General features: G+C 55.1%; 1 protein-coding gene across 1 annotated transcript in view; it reads right to left on the reverse strand.

Moving 5' to 3' along the window:
• Positions 1-2,432: 2,432 nt before the first annotated feature.
• Epha8 (EPH receptor A8) overlaps positions 2,433-21,808 on the reverse strand; it is a 27,386-nt gene continuing 8,010 nt past the window's right edge. Inside the window, exons 3-17 of the mRNA XM_021159448.2 lie at positions 18,662-19,325; positions 13,166-13,321; positions 11,479-11,814; positions 9,291-9,415; positions 9,020-9,182; positions 8,033-8,126; positions 7,522-7,589; positions 6,623-6,787; positions 6,273-6,458; positions 5,958-6,019; positions 5,261-5,470; positions 4,879-5,028; positions 4,603-4,793; positions 4,288-4,461; positions 2,433-4,154 (exon numbers count right to left, since the gene is read on the reverse strand). Coding sequence (XP_021015107.1) covers positions 4,040-4,154; positions 4,288-4,461; positions 4,603-4,793; positions 4,879-5,028; positions 5,261-5,470; positions 5,958-6,019; positions 6,273-6,458; positions 6,623-6,787; positions 7,522-7,589; positions 8,033-8,126; positions 9,020-9,182; positions 9,291-9,415; positions 11,479-11,814; positions 13,166-13,321; positions 18,662-19,325 — 2,859 coding nt within the window. The 3' untranslated portion in view covers positions 2,433-4,039. The remainder of the gene's footprint in view (positions 4,155-4,287; positions 4,462-4,602; positions 4,794-4,878; positions 5,029-5,260; positions 5,471-5,957; positions 6,020-6,272; positions 6,459-6,622; positions 6,788-7,521; positions 7,590-8,032; positions 8,127-9,019; positions 9,183-9,290; positions 9,416-11,478; positions 11,815-13,165; positions 13,322-18,661; positions 19,326-21,808) is intronic.

Raw genomic sequence — 21,808 nt, forward strand, 5'->3', positions numbered from 1 at the left:
CATCCTTAGCTGCTATGAAGCGGATGCTCTGTTCAGATTGATGGCGTCTGCGGCCTCATTACTGTTCTGCTTTGCATCTCTGTGTTTATTGCTTGAGAATCTTTGTAATATCTTTATTGACTATTCAAATCTCTTCCTCTGTTGTAGATCTACCTCTGCCCCATATTCCCATTTCTTTAGGGAATGGGGGGGTTGGTAAAATTATTCTGAGGTTTTGTTATTGTTTGTTTTTTTTGTTTCTTCAGTCCTAGATACGGGCCCAAGGCCTCATGCCTGCTAGCCAAGCACTGCCATGGAACTACATTCCAAGTCCTTTGGATTTTAAACGGGTTTCTTTGTCCCGTGTGTGTGTGTGTGTGTGTGTGTGTGTGTGTGTGAAGTGTGCACACATGACACAGTGCACATGTAGAAGTCAAAGAACGACTTTTGGGAGCTACAGTTTTCTTCTCCCTTGTGTATCCTGGGGACCAAACTTAGGATGCCAGGCTTGGGGGCAAGTTTTATAACCCACTGAACCATCTCACTGGCCTTTGGGGTGTGGGGAACACCTTAACAAATTTGGAAACAAAAGCCTATTCTTATTGAGTTGTGAATGTAGCTCAGTGATAGAGAGCTTGCTCAGCGCCATGCCCAAGGCTCTGGGTTCGATTCCCAGTACCACCACCAAATAAATAAATAAATAAAAGTTAGTCTACTGAGACAAACTCTTGTTGGGCAGCTCAAACTGGCCTTGCACTCATGCTGTAGCCCAGGCTGGCATCAGAGCCTCCTGCTTGTGCCTCCCATGTGCTGGGATTCAGGCAAGCACTTGCCTAGCTAGCTAGCTATTGTCCTGTAGAAGGTCTGGGACTTAGTGATTAAGCCTCACCATGTTTTCTTGTATCATTTATGCTCTACACTCCTTGCCTGTGCTTTCTCTTCCAACTCTGTTTTCTTTTGAATTCCTTATTAGCATATATATATATATATATATATATATATATATATATATGACTATGTCACCCTGGAATTGATTCTGTGCATAGTGTGAGCTGGGACTGCCTTTTGCCTCTTCTGCAGGGTCCAGTTGTCCTGTCATTCTTAAATGGAACCTGGCTGTGCCCTGGCCATGGTCAATCTCTGCTGTGTATCAGACTCTGTTCAGGAGGCCAGATTCTCTATTCTTTTCATATGTTGATCTCTGGCTGGGACCAGATCAGACTCTCCCACTTGCACTTTAGATGTCGGCCAACACTGCTCTCAGGTGAGTTCCCTTTCTGCCCCTCCTTGTTCTTTTCAAAACCATCTTGGCTATTCCAGGTTCTCTCTTACTCCGCACACATCTTGGGCTGACCTTGTCACACTTCGGGGAAGATGCTGGCGTGCCTGTTATTCAAAGTGCAAGGTGCAGCATACCGACACAACCAACCCTGCCTTTACAAGCTTCCCCACCCCCACCCCCACCTTGCTTCTTTCCCCCTTTGTATTCCATGCTTCCTGCCACCGCTTGCCTAGAAAATCAACCAGCCAGCCCTTCTCGGAGTTTCATGCTAACCAAAATGCTTTTTTCCTGCAGGAAACCCTCGGTGGCAGCCCCAGACATCCTTCTCTTTGGCCTCCTCCCTCTTGTGCCTATTTCTGGGAAGCTCAGCATGGCAGATATTCTTTGAACTGAGTGGGCACTTAGTTTGTGGCGCACAGGGGCTCGGTATAGCCTGATGATTGGTGTGTAAGGATGAAGTCTGTGTCCTTTCCTTCTAGACAACAGCAGGAGCCACAGGGAGGGGGGGCCTGGGGTTTGGAGTTTCCATCAGGTTTGGTTTCGAATGAGGCTCTTTGTTGCGTAGGACACAGGTCCCTCTGAGCATGCCTGCTTCCCACTGACTCCTTTGTTCTAACTTTCTCACTCAGAGGGAGCTATAGAGCGGGGACTCCCTCAGTCTTCACTTGTTCATCTCTATCAACAGCAGGTATCTTCCCCTAAGCCATTGGCTCAAACAGACAGCGTTGAGTCCCACCGTTTCCATGGCCTGTCCTATCCAGGCATGGATGCTCACCGGACACCCATGCTGGCATCTGTGGCTAGATCCTTTGTCTTATAGTCCCAGCAAGTTGTTCCCATGAACCTTTCCTTCCTCTTCTCTTCCTCCACTAGGTGGCGTGTTTCTTACCTACAGGGAGTCAGGCAAGGGGATCAAGGAGCTCTGAGAACTGAACCCGGGCCTTGGAGTCAGAACCTGGCCTAGGGGAGGTGTGTATCTCCCAGTGTGTGTGTGCTTCAGTTCCTTGGCATCCCAGACTATGCTTTAGGCAGTTCATTCTCTCCAAGCATCTCCTGGAAGAGAGGGCTGGAAGGGTTCTGGTTAGTGTGAAATATACATTGCTGGTGCCTAGTGGAAGCAGAAATGGAAAACAAACAAACAAACAAACAAACAAACCAGGACGCACAGGATAAGATGAGACAGTATTTATTCTCATCACAAGTGATTCCAGACTCAGGATGGGAACCACAGAGAGGCCCCCAGGAGCCCCACCCCAGGGGCCTTGCCTGAGGATCCTAAGCCCAGACACTGGGTGAGTGGGGTGGGGTGGAAGACAAGGTGTCCCCACCCATCGTGTCCTGACCATGTTTCCCACTTCCATAGGAAGGAAGGGCAGCTCGGCTACATAGTACTATAATATATAGAAGCGCAGGAGCTGGCCGCGCACGGCACCTGGGTGGGGCTGAAGCCCCCGAATTATTGCAGAAGGGAAGGGGCTCAGTGCTGGTGTCTCGCGGGGTGCTGTGCTGGCTGTGGGCAGGGATGGGCAGGGAAGGGGGCCGCCCTATCCTCTGGGCCGGGGGGCTCCTTGGGCCCTGCCTCCCCCAGGATGGGGCTCTCTCACCCGGGGAGTTTTGCATGTGCTTTGAAGACCATTTTTGCATTGTCAGAAGTGAGGAGAAAAAAATATTCTGACATGGTAGAAAAAAAGATATTTACATACCCTGGTGGGCCGTAAGGGGGTTATCAGCCTGTGGCGGTGAGCTTCCCAGGCCCCTCCCATCCTAGCTGTCTGAGGAGAGGGGGTTGGAAAGAACAGACCATGGCTGGGGGTATGAGGGCCCCAACGCTGAAATTTGGCTGTCATGTGACCTCAGGCAAGGCATCCTCGTCTCTGGGCATTACCTATCTGGTATAGGAAGGGGTGGGTTTGGGGCTTGAGAGTCTGCCCCATGCTCCTGTTCCCAGCATGGGCAGGGGTGGCAGGGATGAGTAGTGGGACGTTGGGCAGAGGCATCACAGCCATGATAGCGGATGGCCAGGCAGTCACGCCCCACCGAGGGCATCTCATGCTCTGCTGTGATCCTCTACGGAAGGTGGCCAGAGGGACTGGCCAGGAACCCTGTTTTCCTGTTAGTAGCAGGAGGAGCCAGGCAGAGGCTGCAGGTGGCCCCGCCCTCCAAAGTAGGAAGGAGTCCCGGACCTGAGGTATTGCCATGGTGGGTTCACCCAGGCTGGACAGTGGGCCTGGTGCTGGTGTGATTCGGAAGCAGCCTGGGCTCCAGCCTGCAGGCACTGTCTGATCCCCACAGCTCAGATACCCTGCTCACACTCTGTCACGCCTCCTCATTCATGACGCGTTATCTGCGGTCACACATGTGTGGCTCCTGCCCTTAGCAGATAAGCACACACATGGTGACCTGCACACGTCTGTGCTGGGGCCTGACGGGGAACAGAGACATGATTACACATTGTTTCCATCAGCTGCCAGGACCTTGTGGAGCACCCCCATACCTACCATCAACCCTACGCATGCACGCATGCACCCACAGCTAGGTGAGTGATGTCACCATCGGCTTCTGGTGTTGGAGGCCCCAGGCTCTAGAGGACACAAGGTCCTGTGCCTGCCTCCAGAGGGCAGGTGTCCTCTCTACCTGGAGCACCAAGGTCCTTGTCCCAGGTGCCTGACCCCTGTCACTCTAGGTCCTGTGGTATTGCTCTGGGGGCTACCCTGACTGGTGTGGGGGGGGGCGTGGAGCCCCTGACAGCTGGTATAACCAGTGCCAAGTGGCCATGGGTCAGAGGTGCCGGCGGGGTCCCTGGGTATTGCTCAGCTGGGCCCTCATGGTCTGGATGCTTCCAAGGATCTTCTTCTGGTGACCCATGAGAGTGATGCCGAGGGCGCGCACATCCCTGTGAAGGAACGGAAGCTTGCTGGTCTGGCTTTAGGAGTCTGGGAGCTGGGAAGACAGCCTACTCTGCCCACCCCTGATCTACTGTGGGAATGCCCCTGGCCCCGCACCCTCTTTCCTTCCCTGTCACTCACTGGGCGTTCATACGAAGCACCATGCCGAGGGAGGAGTACCCGCCAGCCGCGAAGTGGTCCCGGTAGCGCCCCATTCGGATGGAGTCCAGCCAATCCCCCACTGTGAGATCCCCGTTCCCACTTCCGCCTGCTCGGAGGTCAAAGCAGCTCCTGGCGAAGGCAGGGGGTGGGCACCTGGGAGCAGAGAGTTCAGTAAGCAGCCTGTTGGGGCTCTGCCTTTGCTAAGGATGTAGGTACTGGCCACTCTTCGCCCCCCCCCAAGCCCAGCCCTTCATTGGAAAAGGGGGCAATGAGGCCCGCACAGGGTTCTGGTACCTGCTGACTGTGGCTGTGGCCCTGAGGCTCTCGGGACTGTGGACCAGGGCATCCAGAACGCTCACGACATGAGCGAAGCGAGGCCGCTGGGCACGGTCCTTGTGCCAGCAGTCCAGCATGAGCTGGTGCAGGGCACGTGGGCAACCCATGGGTGCTGGCAGCCTATAACCCTCCTCCACAGAGCTGATGACCTTGGTGAGGACACAGTGCTGGACTCAGGCTGTGTCCCCTGAGGAGGACCCACAGCTGCACCCCAACCCTGGGCCCCAGACTCACATCCTGGTTGGTCATGTTCCAGTAGGGCCGTTCACCATAGGCCAGAACCTCCCACATGACCACACCAAAGCTCCACACATCACTGGCTGAGGAGAACGTGCGGAAAGCAATGGCCTCCGGTGCTGTCCATCGAATAGGGATCTTCCCTCCCTGGGGTGGAGAAGAAAAGGTTGAGGGGCTAGCTAGCTGGCCTTGTCCCATAGGCCCAGCCCACCACCCAAGAGCACGCGTTCTAGAGTACCCCACTCCCGAGCCACTAGGAAAAAAAAAGCCAGACAAGCGTGAAGCACACTCTGTGTTCCATAGAACACCTTAGAACATGGCTGGCTGCCCACCGAGCCTCGCCCATACCCCTGCTCACGGGAGGATGTTGGCGACGCACCGCAGTGGTGTAGGCAGCTTCGGGGTCATCCTCCAGAGCCCTTGAGAGCCCAAAGTCTGACACTTTGCACACCAGACGGCCATCTACCAGGACATTGCGGGCAGCCAGGTCACGGTGAATGTAGCCCAGGTCTGAGAGGTAGCGCATGCCAGCGCCCACCCCTCTGAGCATGCCCACTAGCTGCACGATGGTGAACTGCCCATCGTGGGTCTGCAAGGGGACACAGAGTGGTATGTGGACTTTGGGGACAGTGCCTGGCCCAGGGCTATCTCCCACAATGCCCTAGAGATCAGAGGTGAATGCAGTGGGCAAAGTGAAGTGTCTGGCTGCTTACATGGGCTCCTGGAAGTGTCTCCTCTCAGGGACTGGAGGCCCAGAAAGGTTAAGTTCCAGGTCTGACAGCCCTCAGTGAATACCCAGAAGTGAGGGCTGGATATGTTACCACTTGCTCCCAGATGGTAGTATAGGTGGCATGGGACACCTTAGTATGGAGTGGGGCAGTAGGGGGCCTTGCAACTCTAGGACCTTCATGGTTGAGGGCCAGAAAGCAATTTGATCAACTGGTCCTCATACCCACCTCTTCCCCATGTACGTGAGATGCTAGCTCTAGTGAGGTGAGAGGTGAACTCTCAACAGACAGACTGGACTCCCGTGTGTGCACCCCACCTGTGTGGCTGGTAGTGATGGACAGACGTACCCTGAGGAAGGCATCCAGAGAGCCATTTTCCATGTACTCAGTCACAATCATTGCCAGGCGACCTGGGCAGGGCAGGGGAAATGAAGGTCTGCTGTGGGGGTGCCCAGGGCGGCTGTCTAGGGTACACAAGAACATATGCCCACCCAGCAGTCAGGCCAGTTTTTAGGGTCCTACTGGGATCCTGAGCCCTGAGCACTCCAGGATCATCTAGGGACCTGAGACATAGTGAGGGTCAGGATGTCCCAAGGGATAGACCTGATCCCTATCTGGATAGGTGTGTCCCATCAGGGGATGCTGACCTTGGCTGGTACCTACCACGGGTGACCACACCCTCAAGGCGGATGATGTTAGGGTGATCAAATTGGCCCATGATGGCTGCCTCGCTCAAGAAGTCTTGCCGCTGCCTCTCCGTGTAGCCAGCTTTGAGAGCCTTGATGGCCACAGGCACATCCCGCTGTCCTGGCACCTGCAGCCTCCCATAGCATACTTCTCCTGACTCCCCTGTGGGGCCGGGAAAAAAGAAGCAGCACTGGGACCCATCTCCCACGCAGGCCCACTCTCTCCAAGCCTCCACACCAGGTGCTCCAGTATGCTCCCATCTTCCTACCCATCTGGCCAGGGTCCCCTCCCATACAATCCCATCCCTCCCAGCCTCTGGGGCTCACCTGAGCCTATGATCTTCTCAATGTGGATCCTGGATGCCTCGATCTCTCGGGTAAAGCTCCGGCCTGCCCGACCTGGTTCCTCATAGGTGTGGGGCTCTGCAGAGAACTGGGTTTCTGGGAACTTCCCCGGGGGGTGGTTCAAGGGCAAGAAGACAGGTGGGGGTGCTGAGGAGTCAAGGAGAAGGGCCCTCAATCGGGACAGGAGGACATTCCCTCTCCCAATGTCCCCTAGGGGATATAGGGTGTCTCTGTGAATCTCTAGATATGGTGCCAAACAGCAGGGACCCTACGGTGCTTATCCCACAGGCATAAGCAGGAAGCCTATGGCATGCCTCTGGTCCTGTGTTCTTGGTCTCTGTTTAATTCTGACATGTATGTTGTTCTCTGACACATAACACCCCAAGTCTCTGTGATCTTAACATTGCTCTCCGGGTGCTAATGCCATTAAGTAAAGGAGTTCACACACGCCAGCTTTGCCTGAAGGTGGGTCACTAGAAAATGGCTAAAAATCCAGGGCTGCATTGAGCCGAGTGGGAATGAGTATTCTGGCTGAGTCAATGGGCACAGTGATGGAGAAGGAGCTTCCCCCCCCCCCATGTTTCCCCTGCTTCCTGGAGTCTCTACAGGATCCTGGAAAACTCACTGTAGCAGGGGCTATTGTTCAAAACAGCCCAGACACTCACCAGAGGCATCACACATGAACTACGCATGAGTAGACATGGCTGTACCTTTCCCTGCCCCAAGAGCCTTTGGCGTCCCTTGGGGGCTGTCAGCTGGCAAGTGGGGGCGGTCCCTGTAATGGCTAACCTTAGTCTCTGGGCCCTGCCTGGTCTTTCCTACAGACACTTGGACAAGCCAGCCCCGCCCTGGGTCCTGCTGAGGTCAGGCTGCACACTCACCCTGCCCATTCTGGTAATGCATCTTCTCTTCATCGGAGTCCTGGAACGCCTTGCTGTAGCCACAGTGCCTGCATGGGGGTGGGGGGTGAGGCGGTCATCACCCCGCTGGGACCAGGCCACCCTAGACCCAATCAGAATGTGAGTCAGGGTGCCCTTCTCCCAACAGTTTGGCTCTTGTCCCTCAGAAAGTCTGAAGAGGAGGGGCCTTGGTTTTAGACTCATAGTCTTCAGTTTTAGACTTAAAATCCACAAAATGTCCCAGTGCAACTGACCGTTACATAGGCTGTGCTTGCGGAGGCATGGTTTCCAGGCTTCTGGGCCACCCTGGCAGGTCCCTTCCCATTCCTGGCCTCAGTGTGGGGCAGTGGCTGGTGTGGTTGGGGTGGGGAGGTCTGGGCGAGGCTGGGTTGTGGCTGGGTGGGGCCAGGTTGTGGCTGGGCATGGCTGGATTGTGGCTGAGGAGAGCACTGGTGCCTGGGTGGTGGCGGGGGTGGGGCAGAGGAGCACCTACCTCTTCTTGCAGATGAGAAGCAGGAGGAGCACCACCAGGCCCGTGATGAGTGTCAGGCAGATCCAGACGATGGTCCGAGTGTCGTAGCGGGGCCCTGTAGGAAGGGAGGCCTTTGCAGCCGCCAGCCGGCTCTGATCCCACCCCACCCTGCACTGCACTAGGCTTCCCTTAGAGTCCCTGCAGCTGGGCTGCCTGGCTTCCCACTGTGGAAGCTGCTGGTTTCCAGGGACCGAGGGACCATGCAAGCTGAGCCTGCTGATGACAATCACTTGCCCCCTTTTGACCCAAACAAAGAAGAGCTGAAAACCACCCATGCTGTCTGTCAATCTCGCAGCACCAGGAGTGTGTTGAGAGATGTGAGTGCTGGCCTCAGGGGACCCTCTTCTCAGCCCTCTAAGGCAGGGCCTGGCACTATGTGCAGCTTACTGGAGTCTCTTACTTACTGGTGGCCACAGGATAAATGGAATGGGATGGTCAGGATTGCTACCCTCAGTCTCAAGGTGACTATAAATACTTAGGACACACAGGTGGCAAAGGAATGCCAGGTGGGCCCTTAACCTGCCCTGCAATGTGGGAAGCTGGCTGACTGGAGCCAGAGGAAGGCAAAAAGATCAGCCTTTAACTGCTAGGTTTCTGATTTTTAGCTTCTCAGGGTTTCTGATGCAGGGCTCCGACCCTGGCACTAGTGTTTCCAACAAGGCCCCTAGTGTTATGAATGCTATGGATCACGGAGGCTGTGGAGAGCATGCACTTCTAAGAGATGTCCCTGGGACACCCCTAAGATCACCTGGCAAAGGCCTCACTCAGGCTCAGGAGGGGCTCACAGGTGACCGGACTGAGCATCACTTCCTGCCTGCAAGCAGCCCTACTGCATGGGGTGCTGAAGTCAGGGGTCTCGAGGGCTCAGCCAGGTATGGCTTCTCCCTGCTTGCCCACCTCCTGGTCTCACCAGTGGGGCTTCTAGCCCTCCCCCATCCTCACACTCACTGGGTTTCCCGGTCTCCACTTCCATGGCCTGGCTGAAGCGGCCACAGCCTGCTGAGGTGCGGGCTCGGACCTGGAACACGTAGCGAGTGCCTGGTTTGAGGCCTGACACGGTGGCGCGGGTGGTGACAGCCTTGAGGGTAGAGTAGCTTTGCATCTCCTTATCCTGGCCGAAGAAGGCGGAGGCAGTGAGGCCACAGGGCCTCAGGCCCTCCTCACTGCCCACGGCTCCCTGGTGGCTCCTCACCCACCCACCTCCGGAACTTTCGCAAACCTTCTCGTAGTACTTGATCTCGTACTCCAGAATGATGCCGTTGGGCTGCTCGGGTTCCTGCCACAGGAGTGACACGCTGGTCTGCCCAGCCCGCTCCTGCCGGATCACCACCACCTGGGACGGGGCTGGGGTGGCAGCTACCCATCAGGCCCAGCATGGGCCAAGCCCAGGCCTCTGCCCAGTCTTTCCCAGACTCAGCTCGTCGACCCTCCTGCTTCTACACCAAGACAGTCTGCAGCCCCATACCCTGGAGAGGCACTGGCTGCCTCCTGGGTCATTCCTCGGGGCCAGTTTCAGCTCTAGTTACACCCAGGATCTCCACCCTAAGTAGAGGTCTGGATGCAGCTGGGCCTCAGCTATGCTTGAGGAAGGACTGGCTGGGGCAGCTCTGGACAGCGAGGGGCAGGAGGTGAGCAGGCCTGTGTATGTTCAGGGATTCTTTGGTCACAGGAAGTGCCCTGCCCCCAACCCTTGGCTTTATCTGCAGATACTCGGTGCTCTCTCCCAAGTATGCTTGAAGGTCACTTAGAGCTATACCCAAGGCCAAACAGTGAAGTAAGCTGGGGATGATGGCTCCCACCTGCAATCCCAATACTTGGGGTGGAGGCAAGACAAACAACATGAATCCAAGGCCAGCCTGGACTGCAGAGCAAGGCCCTAACAGGTCAGTTCTTCCTGTGTCTCAGAGCCCTGTTGTTCTAGCATGCCTGGATACTCACTGAAGGCAGGGACTACATGCAGTGGTGCCTAATACATGCTGCTGCTACTAGAGACTCTGACATGAAGAGTCAAGGAGCTCCTATAGGGGTGGCTGGAAAGACCCAAAACTGGGGAGTCGGGTGTGGGAGCTTGCAACTGTGTGGTGGCTTTCTCTCGCACTAGTTAGGACCTGCTAAATCACTTACGGCCAGCTGTCTTTGCAGGCCACTCTAAAGAGACCAGGGCTGGCAGGCAGATGGGCAGGGGAACAGAATGGGGAGAGGCACCCGCTGCATGAGGCCATGGTGCCAAGGTGGGGACGAGACTGGCAGGTGTGGTTGAGATAGCTGTAAGGAGAGCCTTGTGAGAGGGAAGGTCTGTGGACAGGGACAGCGCTGAGACCTGGGGTGGGTGGCATGCAGTGGGGTAGTGGTGTGTCTCTCTCTAATGTGAGCGCTGCCTATATGCTTCCGAGTTCTCTGCTCTTCCCCCACCCTGGGCCAGCCAGCAGCCATCTGCCCTCATGCTCCTGCAGACAGGTGGCAGGGCAGGACTGTGGACCCAGGCACAGGCCGGTTGCTCTTGAATATTGCTGGACAGGAGGATGGAAAGATATGGTAAAGGGTGTGTGTCGTGGATAGATGTCACTGGGCCATTGGAAGAATGAGGCTGCTCACTGGGGTCCTGACCTCTACTTCCTATGTGGTGACAGGGAGTTTCTGAGCCATGCCTATATATGCTAGGGAGAAAACGGTAGGGGAGGAGCTGAGGGTTCTGGGACTGTCCCAGGGTGACTAGTCATAGAAAGCTGCTCCTGGCTGCTCTTTAGGACCAGGCTACCACTCGACAGGAAGGGCCCCTCAGAATTTGGAAAGAAAGAACTTTCATGAGCTGAACACAGTCTGACTGACCAGAAATACGTGAATGGCCATAGTCCCAATATGGCCAAACCCACCTAGCTCTGGACATAGACACTGAAGTGATGACAACTAGGGCTTAGCTGTAGGGTGTTTGCCTGGCATGCATGAAGCAGTGGGTTTGATACTTAGCCCTGCATAGACTGGGAGTGGTAGTGTACACCTGTCATCTCAGCATTGGGAGGCTAAGGCAGAAGGACTGCTGTGTGCCAGGGCGGCTTGGACTTAAGGTTAGACTCTGGTGTCAGCTGCTGGACTGAGTGATCTCCCCTCTCTCTAAGCCTCCACAGTATGGAAGGCAGGCAGTGTTACTTCCATTGCACAAGAGAAAAAGCAGAGCTATAGGCAGGGAAAGTTCTAGAATCCAGGCTTATGACCCACAACTGATGACTGCCTCTGAGTTCTCTGGGGTACTCCCAGTCTCAGGCTGAGTTCTGCTTTCCTATAGGCAAAAAAATTTAAAAATCTCCTGCTCAGGTCCTGGTGGGAAGCAAGAGCCAAAAGAAACAATGGCTGGGGCCGGGGGTGGGGGGTGGGGTGGTGAATAGGGTCCCGGGGGCTGCTCCGCCTACCTGCCTGGTTCGTGGTGATGTTGACCACAGCGGCGCTGCGGGGCTCAGGGCTCAGGTTGGAGACACCGTTGACCGCCTCGATCCAGAAGGAGTAGTTCATGTGGGCTAGCAGGTTGGCCACCAGCAGGCTGGCCTGTGCCAGGCTTGTCTGCTGTGGGACAAAGCGAGTTCCACTCCCACAAGCCTCACAGTGGCTCAGGGCCCAGGGGCAGCGGCGGCACACTGCATTGTAGGTGATGTCGCTGCGACCACCTGGGTCCAGAGGAGGGGCCCACTCCAGGGTCACGGACGTTCCATTTACGCTGGAGATCAGGTTCACTGGCGCTGAGGGTGGCCCTGAAGGCAGACAGCAAAAGTTAGGGTGGAGCTGGCCCAGGATCCCCATTGTATCTGGGGGCCTCTTAACTAAGAAACTACATCTCTTCTGTTCTCCAGAAGTCTCGGGGCAAAGGGTCTGAGGCAAGAGTCTGAGTTTCCATGCAATAATGTATGTTCTTACAATTCCCACCTACAGTCAGAGGAATGCTGGACAGTCCTGGGTGCCCACAGGACCCACGTTATATGTAAACTGCCTGGTCATGTCCACCCACTTCCATCCCTGCCTTCTTTTGCTAATAAAAATGTCATTGGCCATTATCTGTGGCATGAGAAGCCTGCTGTGTAGCCACCAGGCTGTGGGATACCACACACGCCTGCCTATATGGGCCCAGGCCGGCCAGCACAGACTCTGGAGAGGGGGGCTGGTGGCTCCTTGGTTGGACTGATTGTGGGGCTGTGTAGAAGTATCATGGGGGTTGAGTCATGGTGGATAAACTGGAAGGGCAGGGGGTTAGGCAGAGCACCCCAGGGCTCAGAATTCCAGGCTGGGGATCTTGGCCTTGAGAGACTCAAAGCACACATGTTCTCAGAACCACTTCTGAAAGGTTCTCAGGACTCTTGAACTATGCAAAGACTTTCCAAGTCAAAGGTCCCAGACACCAAAAGCCCCAACTTACGGGCTTAGGATGGCAGGCAACTTTGGGCCCTGTATTGTGGTCTTGGAGAGAAGCCAGAATCTAGCCAGATGTGGGCACATACCTGGGACTAAGAGCTGGGTTCACCTCAAGAGGAGGCATTCTTTCTGTCCCAGCAGGTCCCACATCAGGACAAAGCTCAACTCTGGGCAAGAACCTAAAGGAGGGATGGCTGGCACCTGTGTGCATGGCACTTACGGGGAGTGGGGGGGTGGGTTAAGCGATTTCAAGGACTGACATTCCTGTGCAGGGAACTTGGGGCTGGGTGACCATGAGAAGAGCAAGAGAGGAGAGATCTAGGCAGCAGCTTCAGGGCGAAACTATTCAGGCCTCTGTAGCAGGCAGTGACAGTAGGGGCCTGTGTCAAGGCCCTGGCCAGGAGAGGTTGAGGCAACAGCAGTGCCAGGAGTTTCCTACGTTCCCCAGAGTTCCCTCATGCACACAGAACCACGCCCTCATCAGACACAAGACACACCTGAAAGACTGAAGGAAGGATGGAAGGAGCCTCTTGGCCCTGAAGAGATGGCCAGGCACCTCGACAAGATTCCAGGATTGTCAAGCTTCCTATCACAGACACCTTCCCCCTACATACCAACCCATCTTTACTTCATAGACCTCTGGCTCCAGAATGAACCCTGGGGGTTCTACCAGGAGAGGTTCCAGGCAGTACTTACGGGTGCAGGCTGCCGATGGTGGGTCCAAGGCCGCTCGGTAGTAGCTGAGGTCACAACGGCAGGTCTGGGCCGCAGGGGTGGCAGAGTGGCTGTGGGGTGGGCATCGGGCGCACAGCTGGTCCCCGGGGGCTGACTTGTAGAAGCCCAGCTCACAGGCTGTGGAGGAGAAGGCAGCTACAGGCAAGCTGGGTGCCCCCCCTGAGCTTGTGTGTGTGTGTCCCCATCCGTCTGTCCGTCTGTACTGGAGGATGGAGCTTCTACTCTGTAGATCCTGATGCTATCCTCACCATCAGATGGGGTGGAGTCAGAGTGTAGACAAGGCGTTTGATTTCCACAGGGTTGCATGGAACTGAGCTAGGACCTTGAGTTCCAAACCCAAAGTGGTCACCCCAAAGCCGCACATCACCCACTCTCCTCTGCCTCAGATTCTGACAGGGACCAAGCAGCTGCCATTCACAGGAAGCATGGCTAAAGCCATGGCTGTGTGACTTGGGCAAGTTAAGAAAAGACCCATGCACGACCTGGTGCCAAGGCCAGACAAACAGGGACCCTCTCCCATTAAAGCCAGCTCCCCAGCCTCACCACAAACTCAAAAGTAGCAAAGCTATGGCTGGGGTCTGATGTTTCATGTTCCCCAGTTAACCTGACACTAGGACCCACCACCCTGTCACCTCTGACAGCTGCTTGTCTCCTGCTCCACCTCATCTGAGTGACCTTGGTAGCCTCCAACAGGATCTCCTGCCCACCTACCTCCTCAGTCAGTTGATAGCTAGACCACTTAGCAGCAGGACCCAGGACCAGGCAGGCCCTTTTCAGAGCCAGGGGACATTCATGAATTGAACTGCCCAGTCCGCCTTGCACCATGTTAGGGAAGGAGATGCCGGCAAACACGATCAAATTATACTCAGGAGGGCAAAAGGGTCCTGGAGAGCAGTGGCAGAAGCCCCCTCCCCAAGGATGGAGGGTGGATATCTGAAGGGTAAGATCAAGTCGGATAGGCTCAGGAATCCCTGCTGACCCTCTACCTCAGCCTCCCATCCTCAGGCCAGACTGGGCTCCGGCTGTTCTCACACGCTACAGGCCCCAGGGCCTTTACACATGCTGGGGTTTCTTCTCAGGGTGTCTTTTCTTGCCTATCCATGTGATGAATTCCTCTTTCTGGATCTCTTTCAACTGGTCCTGTGAGACAGCATTGCTGGCCCTCTCTATGTAACACATGGAAATGACTATGCCTGTCCCTGTATCTTCCATCCCCTAGTGGTCTCTCCAGGACTGGGAGGTCCTCATGGGAGACCCTTGGGAGGTAAGGACTAGTCTGTTCTGTTGTGACCGCTCAAGAGGGTCAGGAGGACCCAGTGCCACCCAGGCAGGCTGCTTCCAGCTCTGTCATGGTGGAACTCCTCAGTCACAGGGACAGCCGCAGACTCACTGGATTCTCTCCACGCTAAATCCTATTCTGGAAAAGCCAGTCCCCCAGAGAAGTTTTATTTAAGAATGTCATTTCAGAGCACAGCGCCTATGGATGCCAATCGGATCTCTTTATTATTCGAGCTAAAGCCAAGCAAATTTCTAAAATTCTTCAGTCTGGTGAGAAAGTGAGGCAGGGGAAAGGACAAACCTCAAGTGGCTTCAGGGGCACGGGACTGCAGCATTGGAAAGGGGCTTAGCAGCTGATAGGTGAGCAAATAAAATGCCTGTGCTTTGAAGCACCTGCCCCGTTCTAAGGGACCCCAAGGAGGTTCAGACTTGATTTCATTTGGGATCAGGGCACGGAGGTCGGTCTTGGGATGCAGGTGGGACAAAGGCTCCTGAGGCAGGGGGCTATCCAGGTAGCACTGTCAGCAGGGTACTTGGCCTCTCTCTGCTGGACCTGCGGCTGTGCTGAGTAACAGTGCCCTCACTGTGGTGGGTAGACCCCTGTGGTGGGCTGGCACCTCTTTATCCATCCCCTACTCCCCTGCCCCTCCACTACAAACTAGATCAGAGGAGCTGGCTCTGACCAGGGAACCTTTGAAGCAACAAGGGACAGACAAGAAATTCTGTTGGACATCTTGATATGGTAGGGCATGAAGGGCATGTCACAATGTGACAGCCACCTCTAAAGTCCTTGGCTGTCAACGGCTCATACCAAGGAAGGGTGGGCCTGGAGATTGACTGGCATAACCCCTTACTTGGGCTTAGTAACTCAGGGTACATCATTGGGTCCTAGTTTCTTCATCTGTAAAATGGGGACAGCAATAGGGCCAGTTTGGGTCACCGGGGGTCCCTGAAGCATCAGGATCTGGCAGCACCTGGCACTGGCTGCTGTAACTAGATGCAATCGGCGGTGGTACAATGTTTCACTTGTGTGTGAGCGTCTGTCTGTGTGGGGAGTAGAACCCGAGGCCATGCACAGGCACGGCAAGCGCTCTGTCACTGCATTGTACCCCAGCTCACAGGACCTTTTGGCAGAAGAGGGAACACCCTCAGAGAGCTGCAGCCTTTACCCCTAGACTCTCAGCCCAGGGGTGATGCAGAGCCAGTCGGGGACCTTCCAGCTGGACCCCTATCCAGCTCTCCTCTAGGCGTAGAGCTTAGAGGGGGCTGTGTCTTCCTGTCGCTCCCAGTTCCCTCTTGCTCCGCTAATACCCAATATGGCTATCACGTGTCAAGGCCAGATTAATCCACGCCTTGAAAATAAAATCATCTTTAATAAGAATACTAATCACCGGGCCTCAGGGAGCCCTGGATCCTGGAGGCTGGGCTACGAATTAGTGGCTGGGACAGATGGAAGCACTCCGGGCTGCAGTCTGGTCCTGCCCCGTGACCCAGGGGGCTTCCGGAGTGGTCCAGGCCCAGAGCTGCAGGCTGTGGGCCAGGAGAGGCCGCTGCCCCACCGAGGGCACCTTGCCCGGGCTGCCTGTCAGGCCGGCAGCTGCCTGCAGCTTCAGCCACCTCTCTGCTCCCCCTGCACGAAGCCCGAGATTTGACAAATAAGGTGCCCGCCCGTGGTCGACCAAAGGAAATTAATTCTAAATCAGATTTTAAACACAGGCAGGAAGGCAAAAGCGCTCGTCGTCCCCGCTCCCCTCCGAACGAGCCTCTGATATTTATAGAAAGATGATTAGGGCCCCCGAGGGCGATTTACATTCGCATCCAGGTGACGGGAAGGACAGCAACCAGGACTGAAGGGTTTCAGACTCTCCCTGCCGTTCAAGGAATGGGGATGATGCTCCAAGGCCCCTCTGCTCCCTGGAGGAGTTGGGGGAGGGGAAGTGTGCAGGCAAGGCACTACAGAGGTCACTGAGTACTTCCTGCTCCGGATGCCCGAGATCGGAGGTCTGCCTACCTACCAATCCTTCCTGTGTGTCCCTGGGCCAGTAAGTTTACCTCTCTGGGCCTCTTTCTTTCCGTGGTAAACTGGACCAACTTTGTATGGCTCTGGTATTTCCCCATGAGTTTCTGAAGCCGGAAAGAAATCTCACCTTGTCACCTGAGGAGCCAAGTGGCATGGCAGAGTTTACAGTCTCCAGACAGAGACCCAGGCAAGGCTGCTGCTGGCCCGGCTCCCTCTGTGAAGGTCTCAATGTGGAACCCACATGGTTCCTTCCAGATTCAGTGACACAGAAACAGATGCCACCAGCAGGGCCGGGGAATGTCCCTCTACGTGGGACTCAAACCCACAGCCCATCCCCATCTCTCTGCCTGCAGAGCACTGTGAATTGATATTTTTTATAAAACCTGTAATTATCTTGCAACTAGCATAATTATGTTGCATTATGATTTAAATGTAAAACTCAAAACACACTGCGGTTCCCTAACCCTGCCCCGTGTGTCTTTGTTATTTTTTATTAATGGGCTGGCAGCAGCAGGCAGTAAGCTTGGCCTTGGCCTCTCCCAGTCTCTGAGGAATTCTCACTAAGAGCCCTGCCCCGTTCGCTCCCCACCTCTGCCAAACAAGGGAACTTCGTAGTCTTTCCCGCAGGCTGGCTTGTCTCCGTGCACGTGGGACTTACTGGCTTATTTGTAGAGTTGGTGGCATCTCAAGCTTGGGGTTGAGGCGGTGCTAGGCAGGTGGCACCGGTCAGCCTGCCTTGGTCATCATGTCATGGCTGTACCTATCACCAGTAGCCTGAAGGTGACAGGAGGGTTCTGAGGGTGGAGGGGGAGTCCCCGGCCTGGGGGGATGGGTAGCCTGGAATCAGATCCACTCTGATACTCATGGCAGAGAGCCTCAGGTTGTCCCATCTGCAAAGTGGGAGTGTGGCCTCCCACACTTAGAAGGGTCTCATAAGGATGGAGACTTCCCAAAGGCGGGATCCTCCTGCCCTGACTTCTGTGTCCTGAGCACACAGAGGACCAATGGAAGAACATTGGAGCTAATGTGTTAGGGGTATTTATTAAAGTCCCCCAATATGGCAAACATTGGAAAAACTATCACAGAGCTAATGTGTTCTCCGGGTCTACAGGAGGTGTCTGAGGACAGGCTCGAGTCTCCATGATTCCTACACAGGAAGGGCCCTCCCTGGAGCCTCTGCAGCCAGAACCAAAGTTCTCCATACCCAGGCTTACCTGTGCTCTAATGGCAGAGGGGCCATGTGTCCAGCCCCGAGGGGATCCAAGAAGGGAACAGGGAAACCAGGCTGAGCCTCGCACCAGCTGGCGTCCCAGCTGGCGCCCATGGAGCACCCCTAGGCACTTGTTCTCAGCAAGGCAGGCTGCAGGGCCCCACCTAGGTCCACAGACCACACGTGTGCACATGCACACACACATACATGCGCATACACATATGTTCACACGCACACACACAAACACACACACACACACACACACACACACGCACGCACGCAACACAATGCCTGGGCATCCCTTGGCAATTATGCCTAGCCTTGGTACACTCAGGTACTCCGCTGGCCCCAGCAGGACTTTGCAAGCTCCCCCAAACACAGGCAGCCAAAAGCCAGGGTCTTGGACCATATGACAAGTCAGACCAAGCCTGTTTTCTTTGGATGGTCCTGCTGGATTGTCCCCTCCCTGTGTGCCTTTAACACTAACTCTACTTCTCTCTACTCCCCACACTGGAAGAATGGAGATTTTCAGCTTAGAGGCCAGAGCCAGAGCTCAGATCCTAGCTTTCTACTCCCCGGCTGTGTGACCTTGGGCAAGCTGCTTCTCCTCTGCATATCTTCAAAACCAGGACAGCGACAGCCCCTGCTGCATTTGGTGGTGACAGGGACTGAGTGAGTTAATACTTTACTCAATGAAGTATATTCTTTTCTGAAGGCCCTAGAACCACAGGCAGTGTCATTTCCAAACCTAGGGACATACTCGATCACACAGGCCCCTTTGACAACATCATGGGACGGGCCACCTGGCTGTTACCCGGCCCCCAGATGCCCTGTGCATCTGCTGACAGGGAGCCAGATGGTGGAAGACCGACATCTTGCACACCAGCAGCCCCGCCCATAAGGAGCCACAAGCAGCCCAGCCAGCCAGCCAGCTTCGAGTTTCACTCACCCATGCAGGCATCCCGCCGCTCCTCATAGCCAGCACTGCACACGCACTTGCCGATGGGCACCAGCCATTCGCCCTCAGCACTGCAGTACATCTTGGGTGTGTCGCGCTCTTCCGAGTGCCGCACACATTGGCCTCGAACCTCAACCAGCGAGGACGAGTCGGCCCCGGTAACCGCCTCCGAGAAGGCCGCCAGGTTGCGTACCATGGCAGGGCACTTCTTGTAGTAGATTCGGAGTGATAGGATGGCGAGGCAGGCACCTATGTCCTGGAAGGCCAGGTAGAAGCCGCGCTTGCTGAGCGGGCCCACGCCACGCACCTCTGTGTTCAGCTTGAGCCTCCGCACACCCAGGTCTGCACCGGTGAAGCTCTCATCTGCCGCGATGGTGTCAATCTTGAGGAACTGGCTCTCTTGTGTGCTGGCCCCCAGGTCGCGGTCAGACTCCAGGTAGTGAAGGTTGAAGGTCTCCTTGCAGGTACCTAACACCCCTGGGATGCTATTGCAGTCACGCAGGGTGAATTTGATCTCGGCGTAAACACGCCTGGCGCCGTCTCGGGGCACCCAGTTCGTGCGCAGCCAGTTGTTCTGGTTGGGGCTCATGACGTTGCACACTTGGTACGTGTGGATGGGCCGGAAGGACTCATCCACCTCGTTGATAGAGTCCCACTGCGGCAAAGAGAACACAGTCTGCTAACACAGCAGCCACGCCTGGCTTTCCCCTGCCAGCCCCCTGCGTAGACACCAGGAGAAACACAGGAGAGGGACGTCCCTCTGGGAAGGCGGTCACCACTGCCCCAAGGCCGGGCACCTGCAGATGAATCCTTAGGTTGTGCTCACGAAAGTATTACTGACTGACTTCCGTGTGAAGTGCAGCACATGTGTGGCAGAGCCAGACGTATGCCACCACAGGGTAAGACTGGCCTGAGCCAAGGCCCAGGAAGAATCAGGTCTGTCTGCCGCCCAGGCTCTGACTGCTATTTCTGAACGGCTTTTCCCACCATTCCCAGGGTGAGGGGGTCTTGCTTGCAGAAGCAAGTGAGTGCAGTTTCCCACTGAAAGGGACCCCTCCAGTGTAAGAAGTGGTGGTCCCGGCTTGTACCCCACCTCAAATCTCTCTCCAGCTCCCCCATCTTGGTGGCTGTTTGCTGAATGACTAGCTGATCAACTGGTCAGACGACCCTGTTGTTTTCCCAGTCCATTGTTTGTTTGGGGTAAGAATCTCTTGTAGCTCAGGCTGGCCTCAAACTCACTATGTAGTCAAAACCAACCTTGAACTTTGTTTCTCCCATGCTGGGGATGGAACTCAGGGCTTTGTGTGTGCTTCTGAGGTATTATACCGAATGGTCTTGGCTACCGAGGGTCCCCGGGGGCTAGCCTGGGCTCCCCTCAAGTCAGACCAAGGCTGTGGGTAAGTTAAGCGTTACTGTTTCCATCTGGACCTACCTGAGTGAGGGAAACAGAGATAAACCGAACACCCCACAGAGCTAAATGAAAGGCAGCCTGGAAGTAGGGGAAATCTGCCAACCATATATCAGACGAGACGTTAATATCCATAACAAATAAAGAAATGCATCTCAACAACCGAAAACTAACAGTCCAATTAAAAGAAAGGAGCAAAGGACTTGAAAAGCCATTTTTCTGAAGAAGATACACAGATGGGCAAACAGCACAAGAAAAGACACTCCACATCGCTAACCACTGGGGAAATACAAATCAAACCCACAGCCAGAGCCCACTACACAGCCGTTAGATATTTAAGCAGAAGAGAGGTGATGGCGAGGGATGAAGGAGCCCGGTACATCGCTGGGGGGATGCGAACCGTGCAGCCACTGTGACCAACAGCGTAGTGAGGCTCTCAAACAACTGACTGACGTGAGGCAGCAGTTCTAAGAGTGTATCGTCTCAATGAGATGCCTGCGTACCCAGGCACATGACAAGAACGGGCAGCCCACATGCTGCTGAGTGTGGTAGGTACTTGCCCAGCACCCGGCATCCCCTGGTCTGATCCTCACCATGGAAAACACACAAAAACCTCAAGTAGATGAGAAAAAAAAAAAAACCCACCTGCCTACCAATAGATAACTAGACAAGAGAAAACAGCACGTACAGACAGTGGAATAATATTCAGCCTTAAAAAGGAATGGGAGTCTGATATCGCGCTGGGACATAGGTAAGTACGTATGTGCACATGCACACATATGCATGCGTGTGTGTGTGTGTGTGTGTGTGTGTGTGTGTGTGTGCTTGTGATGGTGTGCTCACCCACATGTATGGAGGCAGATCTGAATACGCTGAGCGCCCCCTGCTTTCATCCTCTATCACACACCTTTAAGACAGGGTCTCTCACTGAAATTGGACCTCACTGTTTCGAGCTGGTTGCCAACAGGTTATACTTCCATCCTGCCCGCTCTGTCACCTCCACCACAGTGCTAGAGTGTCCGGTGCACACTTAACCATGCTAGGTTTTTTTCTGTATGTGCTGGGGAATTCTAACTCGGGTCTTCGAGCTTACGCAGTAAGTACTCATACACACTGAGCCGCCTCCCCAGCCCCACGGGTGAGTACCAACGGCATGCCTAACCAAAGACGCCACAGAGAGACGGACCAAAGCTGCCCCAGCTCATCCCACCCGATGGCATCAGGCCGGTTAGGTCAGTCTGATTCACAGAGATGAGAAACAGTGATGGTTTCTAGGGGCTGTGTATGTGTGTGTGTGTGTGTGGGGGGGGATGTATTACTGTCCGTGGGTACAGCACTCCGGCTTGCAAAGATAAAGGCTGTTCTGGAGAAGGGGGGGCTGGAAGGTGGTGACGTTATGTCACATAGCAACGGAAACGTGTTGTACACCTTTGAACTGTGTGGCAAGAGTGGTTATGGTGGGAGATTTTGTGTGTGTGTTACCGTAATAAGAAAGAAGAGGGCGTGTGTAGCTCAGTGGTGGAGTGCTTGCTCTGCATGTTGGAGGGTCTGGGTTCAATCCTTAAGCCTAGTACCATGGCCACCGCCACACCCTGCCCACAAGTGGGTTCCTGACACCCCCCCCCCCAGCAAAGCAGTGACAGCTCAAGGGACCTGGGATCCAGATGTGTGTGTGTGTGTGTGTGTGAGAGAGAGAGAGAGAGAGAGAGAGAGAGAGAGAGAGAGAGAGA

The sequence above is a fragment of the Mus caroli genome, chromosome 4, assembly GCF_900094665.2.
Source record: "Mus caroli chromosome 4, CAROLI_EIJ_v1.1, whole genome shotgun sequence".
Taxonomy (NCBI): domain Eukaryota; kingdom Metazoa; phylum Chordata; class Mammalia; order Rodentia; family Muridae; genus Mus; species Mus caroli.